The sequence below is a fragment of the Toxorhynchites rutilus genome, chromosome 3, assembly GCF_029784135.1.
Source record: "Toxorhynchites rutilus septentrionalis strain SRP chromosome 3, ASM2978413v1, whole genome shotgun sequence".
In the NCBI taxonomy this organism is placed as follows: domain Eukaryota; kingdom Metazoa; phylum Arthropoda; class Insecta; order Diptera; family Culicidae; genus Toxorhynchites; species Toxorhynchites rutilus.
Window position 1 is genome coordinate 76,559,700 of NC_073746.1, and position 15,203 is coordinate 76,574,902.

General features: G+C 38.9%; 1 protein-coding gene across 1 annotated transcript; it reads right to left on the reverse strand.

The window, feature by feature from the left end:
* Positions 1-6,909: 6,909 nt before the first annotated feature.
* Positions 6,910-15,203, reverse strand: LOC129779284 (WD repeat and FYVE domain-containing protein 2). Its single transcript, XM_055786684.1, has 5 exons — positions 14,780-15,203; positions 14,051-14,398; positions 13,722-13,961; positions 13,323-13,661; positions 6,910-8,098 (listed from the first exon to the last, which is right to left on the reverse strand). Exons 1-5 carry the CDS (start codon positions 14,938-14,940, stop codon positions 7,960-7,962), a joined length of 1,227 nt encoding a protein of 408 aa, XP_055642659.1. The 5' UTR covers positions 14,941-15,203; the 3' UTR covers positions 6,910-7,959.

Sequence of the window (15,203 nt, forward strand, 5' to 3'; positions counted from 1 at the left end):
TGTTTCATCACCGTACTATTGTGAAGTTTTGGACCGATTAAAAACCGCGATTAAGAACAAAAGATCAGGTTTATTGACTAGAGGAGTCTTCCTCATCCACGATAATGCACGGCCCCATTCTGCTCGCGTAACTCAAGAGCAATTGAAAAAATTCAAATGGACTGTGTTCGAGCATCCTCCTTACTCCCCAGAGCTCGCCCGTAGCGACTATCACTTATTCCCGGGGTTGAAACAGGCGTTGGGCGGTCAACGATTCGATAACACTGACAAAAATTCGTGATGGGTGCACCCGTGGCCGAGTGGTTAGCGTCTCGCGTAACTCAACAGGGAACGTCGTTTAAACACATTGAAGACATAGTCCTAACCCTAACTTAACTTTTTTGTCTATAAACTTCCTGCATTTCCGCCAAAACTACATAACATCAAATCATCGTCAGACACAACTTTCGTTCAAGATTTATCCCTTATTTACAGGGAATGAGTCGCATTTTCACATCGAACACATTTTTTATATGTAGAATTAGCTTTCATTAAAAAAAATGGTTTAAAAGCGTGTTCATTCATCCCGAACATCCGTTCTGCATTTTTGCTTCACAGAAATGGAACACGGAGCTCAATGTTGTCTATGTTGAATTGCGTCGGAAGGTTGGCACATTTGCACAACTCAATTGGACTTGAGTCGAACGTATTTCAGAAAGCAAAATTGCAATCCATTCGGATAAATTTGACTCTGACGGCGTTGCTCATGATAGCGTTTCCCAAGTGAATGTATTCTTCCTTAAGCCACTCATGTTGATTAGGTCGTAGAAATCGCAGACGTTCGCTCTCTAATTTCGCGTACCTGTCGACCATGAATTGTTGGTACAGCTCACGACGTCATATAATGACATCATACGATACATATAAAATCCATCAAACGCACTCCTTTATTTTATTCTTCTGATATAGCTATTCATAAATATTATTTCAAAATAAGTAATGATATTCATAATGAATGGGGTACCTGTGGCAGAAACACGTTGTCTAATGTTAGTGCAACATTTATCTTGTTCTTTCAGAACGGGCATTTTTCGTAAAAGTTCTTTCTTCTGACTTGCATTGTGGCACACACATTCTAGAGCTTGCACTCAGAATACATTCAAGGCGTGTGGTTTGGTATGAAAATCTCAACTAAGTACTACTAGAAATGACGTAAGTAATACTACGATGAGAAAGCGAACGTTGGGAACGTTAGTGCTATTGAAGAAGAACATGGAGAGAGTCGATGAACGATGTGCATTAACGATGAGTTCCAGATTATTGTTTTTTCTTCGAATCACAATTTTTCGCGTCATTATGCAAACACCTTCTAACGCCCTTCGTAACGCTTCGTAATGCTTGTCAGGATATCTGGTAACATGCCAAAAAGTCTAGGAAATCCTGAAGAACCAGGAAGGTTGGTATCTCTGGCTGTGATTGTGGGTTTGCCTGTTTGGTAGGAAAACTGGTATTGAGATAAAGTGTTTTGCGACAGCTCATTACAAAATAATTGTAATTTGCATATTGTAAACCCTACTCACAATTAAAATAACATTGTGATACTAGATTACACTGCGAGAGAAATATTCGAAAAGTGAAATTTTACAACATAAGTTACTCTCACTACACGTTTACTCTCCCGAGATAAATCGCCGATTAAATTAGGAAAATTTATAAACCTCAAGGGAGATAATTCTTTGTATCCAGTACCTATTCAGCATCTAGTTCAATAAAGTTCTTCTTCGGAGTGAGACGTGTTTAGCGGAGTCAACCTTCTTTTATTTCAAACCTTTGAAGTTTTGCGTTCATCCAGAAAGATCCACTTTGGAGCAGAATCATCGCGATTTTCTCAAGTCCAACCATCGAGGACACTTGCCAGTTTTCTGTCTGCTTCAGGGTAATTCCCGCAGCTAAGATCCGGAACAATGGGCCATTAGATTTATAATGACTTATAATATAATGCCGTTTTGTTTCAAATTCCGAACACTTCATTTTTAAGTGTAAATTTACTGAACTTTAATGTAATAAATAATTGAATAATAAAAACCCTAAAATTCTGTGTGGTATAGGCTTCGTTTTGACATCATTTACAGGTATCGATACTGCTTATAACTTATAATACTATGCGTTTGCCAGGAAGTGAAAGTCAAAACCAGCGATAAAATGTTTGCGTTAGCAAATTCGGAATTCGAAGACGAAGAATCATGTTTCGAAGCTCAAAATCCAATTTTTTGGAAGTATAGTATTTTTCCAAAGAAGAATAGCTAATTGGCTTTGATATTGGTATATTAATCATCTGAATTGGTCTAGTAGCTCAAAAGTCATGATTTCTTTTGAAAAATTGCATTTTTGCTGTTCGGAATTCGAGACAAATGTAATCAGACATATTTTTAGTTTTTCACAATGAATATGTATTTATAGATCAATTTTATGGTAGACAAATGAAATAAAAGGCTCTATTGTATCCAAAAACCATGTTGATTTCGCAAAAAAAGTAACATTTCGAGTAAAGAGATGCCGTTTAATGGCCAACAAAGCTTAAGTGTTCGGAATTTGAGACAAAGCGGTACTTTTTTCATAGTTTTCAACAGTATTGATGATAAACTAATTGATCTGAATAATTTTGGGAGTGATTTATCACGTTTCCCAGCTTTTGGAATAAAAACGGTAACGTGAAAATTGACGTGAAATGTGAAAATTAGACGTGGAATCAGCTTTGATTCTCCATATCAAATCAGGAGTGGAAAAATCCCATCAGATTTGTAAAGTAGGAAAGATCTCACCGCGTTAACTACTCTGGCTCTCGTGAAAACCAATCCAACAGCAATGTTTGCGATCTCCTTTGCACTTTCAGGTCCTGTGAGACACCTTCGAGAGCATTTTTTGAACCCTGTAGATCCCGTAAAGTGAGTCTTCATCAGTAGGACTAATACTTCTGAGGGAGTTTTTGTGAACGAGCCCAAGCCCAAGCCCATTCGAGTGGTCTTTGGATAGAGTCTAATTGTGTCTTGCAACGATTTGGGTATTTCCGATGCATCTTCGCATTCACCCAGGTTTAGATCGAATTAGTTCTCTGCATTACTCAGTTAGGGCTCTCTTATATTGAGACTTGTCCGAAGCAACTTTTGCTCTATTGAACAGTTTCTGCGACATTTTGCGAAGTCGTTCGATCCTTTTATTCCACCAAGGAACGTTTCTAGTCTTTAACAACTTTTCTGAGTGTGCAATCAGGGTAACACGGGGTGAGTTGGACATACGGGGTGATTTGGACCACCCCTTTATCTCAAAAAGTACGGCTCAACTTGGATTTTCCATAATGTTTCTTTCTATTGTTGAACCGCATGTACCTAACGTAAAAAAAACTTTGGTAAAATTCGACAGCTAGAAGGAAACGATAGCATGAACACAGCAAGCACTTTGATTGTCAAAAAATGTGAGTTTTCCGATCGTGGTTTTAAGGTTTTTCCCGCTGATTAAACAAACTTTTCGAGTACTGTGCAGTAAAGTTTTGTTCGTCTACAGAAGAGGAACAATTTAATGTAGTGAAACTGTAAGTTTGATAACAATAAATGAAATTAATTGCATTTTAATTTCTGCATGTTGTGTGGAGCTCCCTGTGCTCCCTTGGCCGAGTGGTTAGCGTCATAACTAACATGCCGGGTGTTCGGGTTCGATTCCCGTTCTGGTCGGGGGAATTTTTCGTCAAAGAAATTTCCTCCGACTTGCACTGTGATCACGCGTATTCTAGAGCTTGCCACTCAGAATGCATTCAAGGCGTGTTATTTGGCATAGAAATCTCAACTAAGTACTAATAAAAATGACGCAAGTAATACTACGTTGAGACGGCGAAGTTCCTCTAGGAACGTTAGTGCCATTGAAGAAGAAGAAGAAGATGTTGTGTGGAGTGATATGGACACGTTTCTGTGGGTTGAATCGGTCCTACAAGTGTGAGGCTTTTCTTTGGTCTAATCGATTCCGGATACCGCTGAATTACAAGAAAGAGGATGGGCAGACAACGTTGGAAGAAGGAGGAGCTTGAAAAAGTAACGCGGGCCTTCAAGAACGGATTTTCTTCAACCAAGTGTTGAAAGTGTTTGAAAATGCTCGAACAACAGTGGAAAGATCCATGCAGAATTCGAGATGGTCTCAGTCCAATTTTTGATGATGGTCTGAGTCCAATTTTTCTGGTCTGGAATCTGGCCAAGACACCTGGTATCGATTCCAAAACATTGTTACTGATTGTAACATTATCGTAAAATACTTTACATAAACATAAGTATGTTTTTTTTTTCGATGAAGCACACACTGGACCAAATCACCCCACATCAAATTTTAATGTCCAAAAATCATCTTTTATTGTATGATATATTTGGTAGCTCGAAGCTTTATATTATGATTCAACACTATTGATTGAGAGAAAACAAGTGTTGCTCAGTGTTCAATATTACATTTTTTATTTAGACCGTATTGGTTTGGAAATTTTATGCGATTTGCTTAGGAGGTCCAAATTCCCCCTTTTACCCTACTGTTGTAGGCAGAGACTATCGTTTCGTTTAATTCTTTTGGAGCTGATTCAAGCTGCTGAATCGGCCTTATTCTTGTGTCGAGAGTTCTTGACTCGAGATCAAGGGGATATAGATCCCAGTTGGTTTTTTTCTGATCTCGATATTCTCTCTGAACTGTTAAGCCTGTCAGTTATGAATTTTATTTGAAATAATCGGACTGCACAGTTTTAGATCCAAGACTTTTTGTTTGATAACATTTGTGAACGTTGGTTCATTTGGTTTGTTAGCAATATCTATGTTGTTCAACGGGAGATATTCTAAATTCTCACCTCGGTTGTTAATGTCGGTAATTGCTCACATAGTGTGATGAGCGTTGGCATCACAGCCGATGATGATTATTTTGTTGATTTCACAGCAGTAGCTTATAAACGCCGCTATCTCTCGTGGGTGAACCTCAGGAACGTCGCCAGGAAGGTAAACCGACGCAATTGCGATGTCGTAGTTATTTGGCGGTTGAAACTTCCACTCTTGTAGTATTATCCTTAATCTTATATCCTATCTCACGCATGTTTCATCTCATTTCACACTTAGTGAAATTCAATTATCCAATTTCCCAAACCCTCGTTAAACCACAAGTCATAAAGTATTAGTCACCCGCTATACGCTTTACGACCGACGGAATAACATTCAAATACCATAAATGAACACGACACTTGTAGCCACATGTGTACGCTTAGCCACACAGCGCAAGTGTCCGATGTTATGTTTACGACCCACTTAAGCCACGCTTGCTCAGGCAAAGCGGAAGGCTAAAACCCACAACATCTTTTACCATTTTTGTCCGTCCTCAGTCTATCTCTTTCCATTTTTCTCTTCTGGTGAGATGCTCCGCCCAGTATTAGCAATAAGGGATGTTTGTGTAGAGTTTAAGTGAATGAATGTAAACTAGTATTGAAGAGACATGTTTGTACTGTTACATAGTCGTTGAATATACGTGATGCGTGCTAGCTGCACGCCGAAACAGCTATCGTTTTCGTGACCTTTTCCGAACGCCCAACCAAACAGTACACTCTGACCGCGACGATGTCCCTTTGAATGAACTCTGTAACAGGAAAGTATTTAATATTTGCATTAACTAAGACAGCGGGACAGCGGGGAGTCATGCTTGAGCAACTTACATGAACCTGTTTGAATACCTAGTACTCTTTCTTTGTGGACCCAAAGTTCTTGCGGTAGCCGTTGAGTTTGTACCGCTTGAGTTAGGAACAATCAGATTGTCAACCTCCATGGTTTTCGGAGGAGTTCTCGCCATTTTCATTATCAAAGAAGAGATTTTTTGTTTTGGTTCTCTATGAGTCTCTTGAGTCTCTCGTCGCTAAATGTTACGCTTTGTAGGAAAAAAGAATGAAGAATTTCTGGATGCGGTATATTTTTTGCGTCTAGAGCAACCACTTTCGTGTTATCTCCCAGGTTTATACTGGGAACCACTTTCTTCAACCAGTCCGAAGTTTGCTGGTCTTTGCAAGAAAGTAGCCATTTAGGCGTAAGAGTATTCCTTCAGTTCTTCCATTGTTCAGTTAGACCGGACAGCGGAAACAGTTGATATGATCAATGTTGTGTTATTAATAGCTGCGGCTACGACATACAGGACTAATGTGCTCGACTGTGCTAAGTGGACAGAAGGCTTCCAAAATGTCTATTTGAGTGCGTCCTGGTGTCCCTTCATCGACTAAGTTGTGGCTGAGGTGAATGCCGCTGGCTTGGGAGTTTGATACAAAGCAGAAGGTCTCCGAAATTTTTGACCCGAGTGATCTTCGAATTCACGGAAAACAAGCCCTTCCGGTCATGATGACGGGTCTAAGGCCATTCGTCTTCAAAGCTGGATCAAGACTGATTTTGAAGGAGATGACACGCAGGTTGCTGGTGTCAGTATCTTTGGCATCCAATTTGACGACTTCAAGCTCGGATTAGATTTCCAGGTTTGCTTTGACCATTGCAGATGTTTCATCGTTTGTCACATCTGGTCGGATGTAGGATAAATCGAGCAAGAACTTTATCTCCGGTTGTACACAGATAAGAACCGAAACAAACATTCTGACCTAACATTTTGAACCAGTCTGACACTCAGATGTTCTAGGCACCGGAGAGTCGAATCCCCGGAATAGATTTGAAACTTTGAACATCCAAAATAGGTTCTTACGATGTGAGGTGAAGTAACCCTTCAGGGCACGTGACACTCCGGAGCACTGCATGTGAAATGATTTGCCACAATATCCACAATAAACACGTTATAAAGCAAACAAAAACAACGGCTAGTTTACACAATATGCACAATGGTGGATTTAGATGTGCAGAGGAAAAAACCATCATTATTCAATATTATTAGTTATGTTTAAATAAACAAAAAATAATGATATATTTATTATCTTCTTTTATGATAACAATATTTAATTATGCTATCGGTTGCTACATGTCTAGTACGGTATATTCGTAGTTTTCATTAAACCACATCTTTTCTGTTGAATTCGATTTCGGTTCGCTATTTTTTTTCACGCGACAATTTTGTTTGGTTCACAATTTTTGATAAACATCAATTTCACGACGCCGCCTTCTGTAACTTCGCCTTTCTAAAACATTAAAAGCACCGATAATTGCATATTGTACAGTTTGAGGGGGGGGGGGGGATATATAATCTGATGAAAATGTGGACATACATAAATTATGAATCGCTGAAACCATCCAATTCAAACCTACAACGTTCACAACAAGCATTCAATAAAATCAAGCAATGTACCTGTTTTAACAATTAACTCTTTTGTTTCTGTAAATAATTAACATTCATTACCATACAAGTTAGGAACCATCTCAGTCTATTGAGAAAGATCCGAACAATTAGCAAACAAAAAAATAATAATGATGATAGAGTCCTGCTACCTCTATCCTGCTATGCTATCATCGTAGATTATTGTTATAGTTTACTTTTGGTATAATTACAGAACCCACCTTCTAACCTAATATTTATTTATTTCAGAAGGTTTATCTCTAGTGGAATAGCCAGATGTTAAATCGTTTATAATGTCTCTTAAAACATTGTTCCAAATGTATCCAATAATTTTTTTTCACGATATAGCGGTATACCTCCTAATTTCATACAAAATAAATTTTCTGTTGATTCTCACTTCTACTCGCAAGAGCTATCCGCGTAGATCCTGCGCATTTCAGTAGAAAAAAAAACACTTCTAATTCCTCTATACAATTTTGGAGCGGCGTAAATGTGAGTGTTAATAGTACAGTGGTTTTATGACTCTTTATCCAATTACTAGTGAATTATTCCCTCGATATATGCATCGAGTTCCAGTTACATATTCCCAGATATGCTTCTTCCTCTCTGTTTGATACGCGCTGTGTTCATTAACGCGGATGAAGCATATACACCTTAGGCCCAGATCGAGGAAAGATCCCATACTTTGATGATACGATCCTGTCCAACGGTCAACAGTCTTTTCCTCGATTCGTCCAGATCCATCGCCACGATGCTGTGCTTGGCGTCGTGGAATGTTGCCAGTGATGGTCGCCTAAAGTAGATGATAGATGGAAGCGATAAGTGATGGTAATGTGGCGGCAGTATATAAAATTGATGGAGATTCCAAACAAAAAAAAAGAGCTGAATAAGTTATCTCTCGGTCAACTACTTATGAAGATCAGAGATGCAACGGTTATCCGGTAACTATACGTTATTCAGCCTATCCGGCCATTGACAGAAGATAAATCATAACAAATCAGCTGGTTCTTCTTCTTCTTCTTCTTCAATGGCACTAACGTTCCTAGAGGAACTTCGCCGTCTCAACGTAGTATTACTTGCGTCATTTTTATTAGTACTTAGTTGACATTTCTATGCCAAATAACACGCCTTGAATGCAATCTGAGTGGCAAGCTCTAGAATACGCGTGACCACAGTGCAAGTCGGAGGCAATTTCTTTGACGAAAAATTCCCCCGACCAGAACGGGAATCGAACCCGAACACCCGGCATGTTAGTTGTGACGCTAACCACTCGGCCACGGGAGCACCAACATCATTCATACATAATTAAAAATAAGTGTTGATTACTGAAATGCAAGAATTTTGGTTCAAAATTAAAACTATATTAACTCATAACAAAAATTTATAAACAGTATTACTTTTGTTATTAGCTTATTAACAGTACTCAAATTTCACCATTGGTAAGTTATGATGGATACACAATCAGTTTTCAACAGTTAATAGTTGGAATTAGCTATTTTGGGTATTTTGACTTCTTAATACAGACCCAAAACTTGTTATTTCTGTTACTTCTTTTTAATTTGTAGTGAAGTAAGTGTACTCTCCTTCAGATTTTCATCTCTGAAGACAGTTTCTAGTTTTTTTTCTAATATTGAATGCAAATAATTAAATGATGTTCTTTGCATATTGAAATTTGTAGTCCTTATTGTTACTCGTCCAGTATTAATATTATTAAAAAAAATTATTTAAGATTTTTTGTAAAAAACCTTTATTATCTATTGAAAGATGTTAATCTAAAATGGAAATTTAACCATCGTTCATTATATTTATGTAAAAAAGTATTCATTCCTCCTCAAAACGTATTCTATTATTTGATTCATGCACACATTCAGTTTCTACCAGTTTCGTATTCGCAAAAAAAGAAGAGTCGAATATCTGACTGCCGGATATCCGGTATCTGTCCGGATAGTTGGTTCATCACAAATAAAGATGCTATGATGAATGATACATCAAAACAAACAAGCGAGATGAAACAAAACCGCCATATAACACGACCAACATCTTAGGGCAGAAGGGGTTAAGACGGACATGTTAAGGAAAACTTCAATCTTTGGAAACTCATGTTTTCGAAAATTTAAAAGCAGTTTATTACAGTTCAATATACTGGTTTTCGAAATAACTGGCCAAATGTTTTATAAAAATGTGTTTTTCCATGATTTTTACTGAAATTAAAACAAGCCGAAAGGTAGAACATTTTTATCGGTGCGGACATGTACATGGGTGGAATATGGACAGGTTCATAATATACGAAGCGTAGAGGTTTATCTCTCGCGAGAAGAATAATTTTACTCTCTCTGTGTTTGTGCGTCCGTGGCCGAGTGGTTAGCGTCATAACTAACATGCCGGGTGTTCGGGTTCGATTCCCGTTCTGGTCGGGGGAATTTTTCGTCAAAGAAATTTCCTCCGACTTGCACTGTGATCACGCGTATTCTAGAGCTTGCCATTCAGAATGCATTCAAGGCGTGTTATTCGGCATAGAAATCTCAACTAAGTACTAATAAAAATGACGCAAGTAATACTACGTTGAAACGGCGAAGTTCCTCTAGGAACGTTAGTGCCATTGAAGAAGAAGAAGAAGAAGTGTTTGTGCGTCCAGTAACTGAAATAGAACAAAAAGAGAAAGCATATATTGCTTTCAATATTCTTCCCTTCTTTTTCCATCATTATTCCATGATTATGGATGTGACTGTCCATTTCCAACTGAATTGCTAAATGAGCCTAATAAAAATATGAGATGAAAAAATAGGTGTTATTTTGGATAGAGAAAATCCAGTAGTCCTGAATTTATTAAATTTTTCGAAGGCTTTTAATACAATATCTCACGTGCTTTGTTCAAAGTCCTATGTGACTGGAAGTTATCAGAAGGTTTTCAACAATAATTGTTTTTCAAAACTACTTCCGGTTACGTCTGGAGTTCCTCAAGGATCTAAATAGTATCACCGACGGAAAAGCTATGTTGAGATCCAGAACTGTCAATATTCGTAGGGGAATATTCCAAGGTGACACATTCAGTCCTTTGTGCTTCCGCCTTGCAATGAACCCCTTGAGCAGAGCATTCAACCGAAGCAGCCATGGCTACCACCAGGGTTGCAAACTATAATTTCAAAAAATCAGGAAGAATGAAAATGAAAATCAGGATAAATCAGGATAGCTCATATTGGGTTGTCCGAAAAGTTAATGTCGATTCTTGGGAACACAAAAACATCATTTTCAATCAAAGCATTTTAATTTAATTCTATATCCATAGTTCTGTTTCACAATCTTTCGTCATCTTTCACACAGCTTCAATATTCTATCCTCCCAGAACATGTTTGCTTCCTCGTCGAAAACTACTGCGAGTCATACATGTGAGAAACAGGTAGTAGCTCATAATACAGAACCCATTCCAAGTCCCACCAGAAACAGAATATATCTTTCTTCGAGCGGAGACCGGATATGAAAAAGAGTTAATAAGCATGGTATAAATTCTCCCATAAGCAGAAGTGCTAGTGTTTCACCTGACCTTTCGATCGTTTATATTTTTTTACGAAAACCTACAGCATCACTACAGTCAATTGCAGAGAAATCAATATTCAAATTTTCACTGAATTCATCGTCCATGCTTTGAAATGAATCTTTACTCAACAAATGGGGGAAGCATATCAGCAGTAGAAGATTTTTAGTACGGTTATAGATATATTTACCATAGTCCAATCGTTAAAGTTGATTCTACTTTGAATCAGACGAACAGATTAAATATAAAATCTTTTTATATTGGCTTTGGAATTTTCTCCTGAGTAATTTTACACTCTGAAACGTATTCCTACATTAACAACTCTGGGAATACATCTACATACACATAATTCTCAATAAAGTAATGGTGTTCCTCAAATTGAATCTCGTAATTTCATAAATTCGTCAGACAATCTGGTTTCATGAAATTTTCTAGCACTGTTTGAAAAGCCACGAAACAATTGAGGGTAGAGACAAAAAAAGTTAAGTACAGTTTTGCGTCTAGAGAATTTAACTTAATGTAAGATATGTACAAGTGCTAACCGGAGACCTAGCGTGATAGAAAACTTTGGCATGGAAACCAGTATATTTATCACGAATAATGTACAAAAAGTACAAAAATCAGGAAAAATCAGAATCATTTCACAAAAATCAGGATAAATTGAGTGTTCGTCAGGATATCAGGGAGCGTGCTAAGAAGTCTGGGAAATCCTGAAAAATCAGGAAGGTTGGCACCACATAAATAGACATAAACGACGAAAATAAACCATACCTTCTATATGGACGACTTGAAACTGTTTGTGAAATCAACAGAACCTAGTCTAGTAAAGTACATTAGCGACTTTAGTTCCGGAGACGAATGAATCACTAGATTTCAAATCTCCGTAAACAAAGAAAAAGAAGAAGAAGTAGACTTCAGTTCCGATGTGCGGATGGAACTTGGAATTGAAAAGTGTACGGCAGTACAACTCCACCGTGGACGATTGATGGATACTGAGGATTGCGCATTAACGAGAGTGAAGCTATTCAAGATTTGGTGAAAGACAAATCCTATTAGTACCTGGAATGCTTGCAACTGAAAGGGATTTGTCAGACAAAAATCAAGAAGGAACTCCAGGAACAATTATTGATCAGAATCAACCAGGTTTTGAAAGCAAACCTCTTCGGCGGAAAATAGATTAAAGCCGTCAATACGTTTGCCGTTCCTTTACTCACGTACAGTTTCGGGGTGCTGAAACTGGTTTAACGAAAACTGGTTTAAAAGCAATCGAGAGAGCAATGAGAGATACGTTTACTAAGCACCGCATGCACAATCCAATGTCGTCCATAGAGAGATTCACCTTACCACGTGTTGCGCTTTGCGTTTCCCAGATCCAGCAATTGCGGAAATAATTCGTAGAAAGCCAGACCCGTCACAATATCTATCGCGCTGTTTGTGAGGCAGACCACGGATTCAGTGCCCTGCCTCTGGCGCAGGAGCAGTACGAGCTAAGCTGATTGATGAGGAGAAAATAATGACGTGAAAATAAAAAGAACTTAATGGGACGCACACCTATCTTTTAGAGCAAGCGCATATTAACAAAGCACTATCCAACACATGACTGGTGCGAGGTGAACTCTTTTCTGAAACAGAAGGGTTTATGGTAGCCTTTCAGGACCGGATAATAGCAGCCAGAAACTACGAGAAATGCATCTTGCACGAAAACGTTGACGATTGTTGCAGAAAGTGCAATAAAGTAGAAAAGACGATTGAACACGTCATAACTGGCTGTGGAACGCTAGCCGAATGAGCTTATCTCAATCGTCATAACTCGATTGCCCAGACTGTTCATCAAGAGCTAGCATCAAAGCGCACCTTCAGTAAATCAGTTGGTACCCTACTACAAGTATATTCCGATATACTATTACTACGGTATTATACACTACAAGTAATAGGAGTACCGGTAAGTTTCTTGGTTTTTTTTCAAAAATTAATGCTTTATTCTGTAGAAATTGTTACAAATTTAATATTCAAAGTATTGCCCATCGCTAGTCACAACTTTTTCCCATCTTTCTGGCAATTCACGGATCCTTTGCGGAAATAATCGGCCGGTTTATGGGTTGCCGTCTAGGCACACCCTATTAATTTCCCAGAGAGAGAATCACTCTATGTCGAGGAACGAAGAGAAGGAGAGAAACGACAATAGTCAGTTTTTTACCACGCGCGGTGTCGTTAACAACGGAATATATTTTCACCGAATAAAAGTTAGTTTTATTGTTAGTCTAACCGTGACTTTTCATTTCCCTCTGAATCCGTCCGCCACAGGTTTGTCGGCTTACCACGAATCGATCCAATTTTTGATGGATTGAAAAATAATTTTGCTCTTGCAATTGAAAATGGATGATCAATTGCGAGGGCAAAATTACGCATTTTTCCTATTTTTGAGATGAAACGACTCGTATGTGGACAAAAAATGAAAAAAAAACATTTTCAAAGCATAACTTACTCTTCACTCTTCAGCCGCTGAAAGCATCCCTCGCAGACACGCACATCGAACTCAAAACCCATTATGGGAATATTGATTCGATTGGTCGAGCACTTGTCACAGACCGCTTTACCACAGTAACGGCAATGGTGCTGGCGAATCCCGATCTGTTTCTGATCGATCATCGCTCGTAAATTCCAGAAGAAGGCCCTCGTGCACAACTGACACGTATCCGACTCAACCCACTCGGGAGCCACCTTTCGCATAGCATTCATCTCCCAGAACACGATAACCGAATCCTCGCCGGCCGATATGAGTTGCTGTGTGTTGCTGGCGTACGTCAGCGAGGAAACTTTATTACTGAAATAAAGTAACGTTAATGTTATGAAACAATAAAAAAGTAAAACCATCGCTGATTACTTATGTCCATGCAGCTCATATGTAGTTCCACGTTTGCCTCCGACGTCCCACACAATGACAGTCTGATCGTACGATCCACTGAACAACAGTTGGGGCCCTTCGGCCCAGTACAGTGCCCGTACAGATCCCGCGTGTCCTTTCATAGTGGTGACCACCGCTGCGCCTGTTGCGCTCAACTTCAGCATCGTTATTTGACCACTGTAATCAGCTATAAAGGCGTATTTCGAAAGGGAATCGTATCTATATCGAAAGTTAAGGATGCATCACAGTTTAGAAAGAACTGCCAAAATCCGAAGTGGTACACAAAACAATTATTTAAAAAAGGATACTGCATCGCAGTGCATATCGCTTCGAATGTGAAACAACCCAAGCGTTCCCCGGTTTCGGTGCTGTGGTAAGCAAAGAACTTGTCGCGTCCAGCAGACAGTACCCAGCCGGAATGTTTAGCGAAAATAACACTGGTAATGCGTGCCTGATGTGCCAGATACTCTCGAATCGGTGTCAACCTGTTGCAATCGTCTGACAGGGCGAATTGTGATATAGTGCCGTTTTCTTGGCCGATGAACAAAGTCCTTGTCTCTGGCGTGTAAAAGAGCGAGGTGCACCCCGATGGCATATACTGACATATCGACGGCCAGTACTGTCCCGAATCGCGTCTCAACCATACTCGAATAGTTCTGAAATAGAGAATGAAATCAATTTATGTGTCGCTCCAAATATGTAAAAAACAACACCGATCAAAAATTGCAGTGGTATCCATTCTCGACAATTCATTTTGAATACTGGTTCAGATTCAATCATGTTATGACTCATCCATTTTATCAAATGATCAGTCAGTCAATGCTACGCATTGATTAATACTATCAGTGGGTTGCATATCGCCCACCCCCTTTTAGGCGTAACGATAAAAAAACAATGGTTTGTAAGGTTCGTCATTATGCTAATTCATCCAGCCCCACAAAACATAAACATTACGAAACGACACAGAAAACAGGCAAAATGTAGCAAATTGGTCGCGAAAAAAAACCGATGGATATGGCAAAATTCAATTAACATACTTGTCATCACAAACACTGATAACACCTTCCTCTCCGGGGATAAGTATCGCTGCATTAACGTCATCATTGCAGCCTTCCAGCTTGCTCAGCAGTTCCGGCTTCTTGGTGGTACTGAAACGATCGTTAGCACTTCGCGGTGCAGGTTTTATTTCCGCGGCCATTCTGGACTTCAGATTAGGCTCAATTGTTCCGAAAACCAACTAAACGTAAAAAAAGAAAACAAAACTCACTCCCTCGACACGGTGTATTCTTTTTTTTCCTCTATGTTTTCACTCTATTGAAACGTATCGAGTTGGTTAAATACACCCTCTACACGAATGACTAAATAAAATTTTTCGTTACTTGAATAGTTCCTTCGTAGGCAAAAATACAGAATTTCGGAAACCTTCCTGGAACAAATTGTCAAATGTTTTAACAGCAGTAT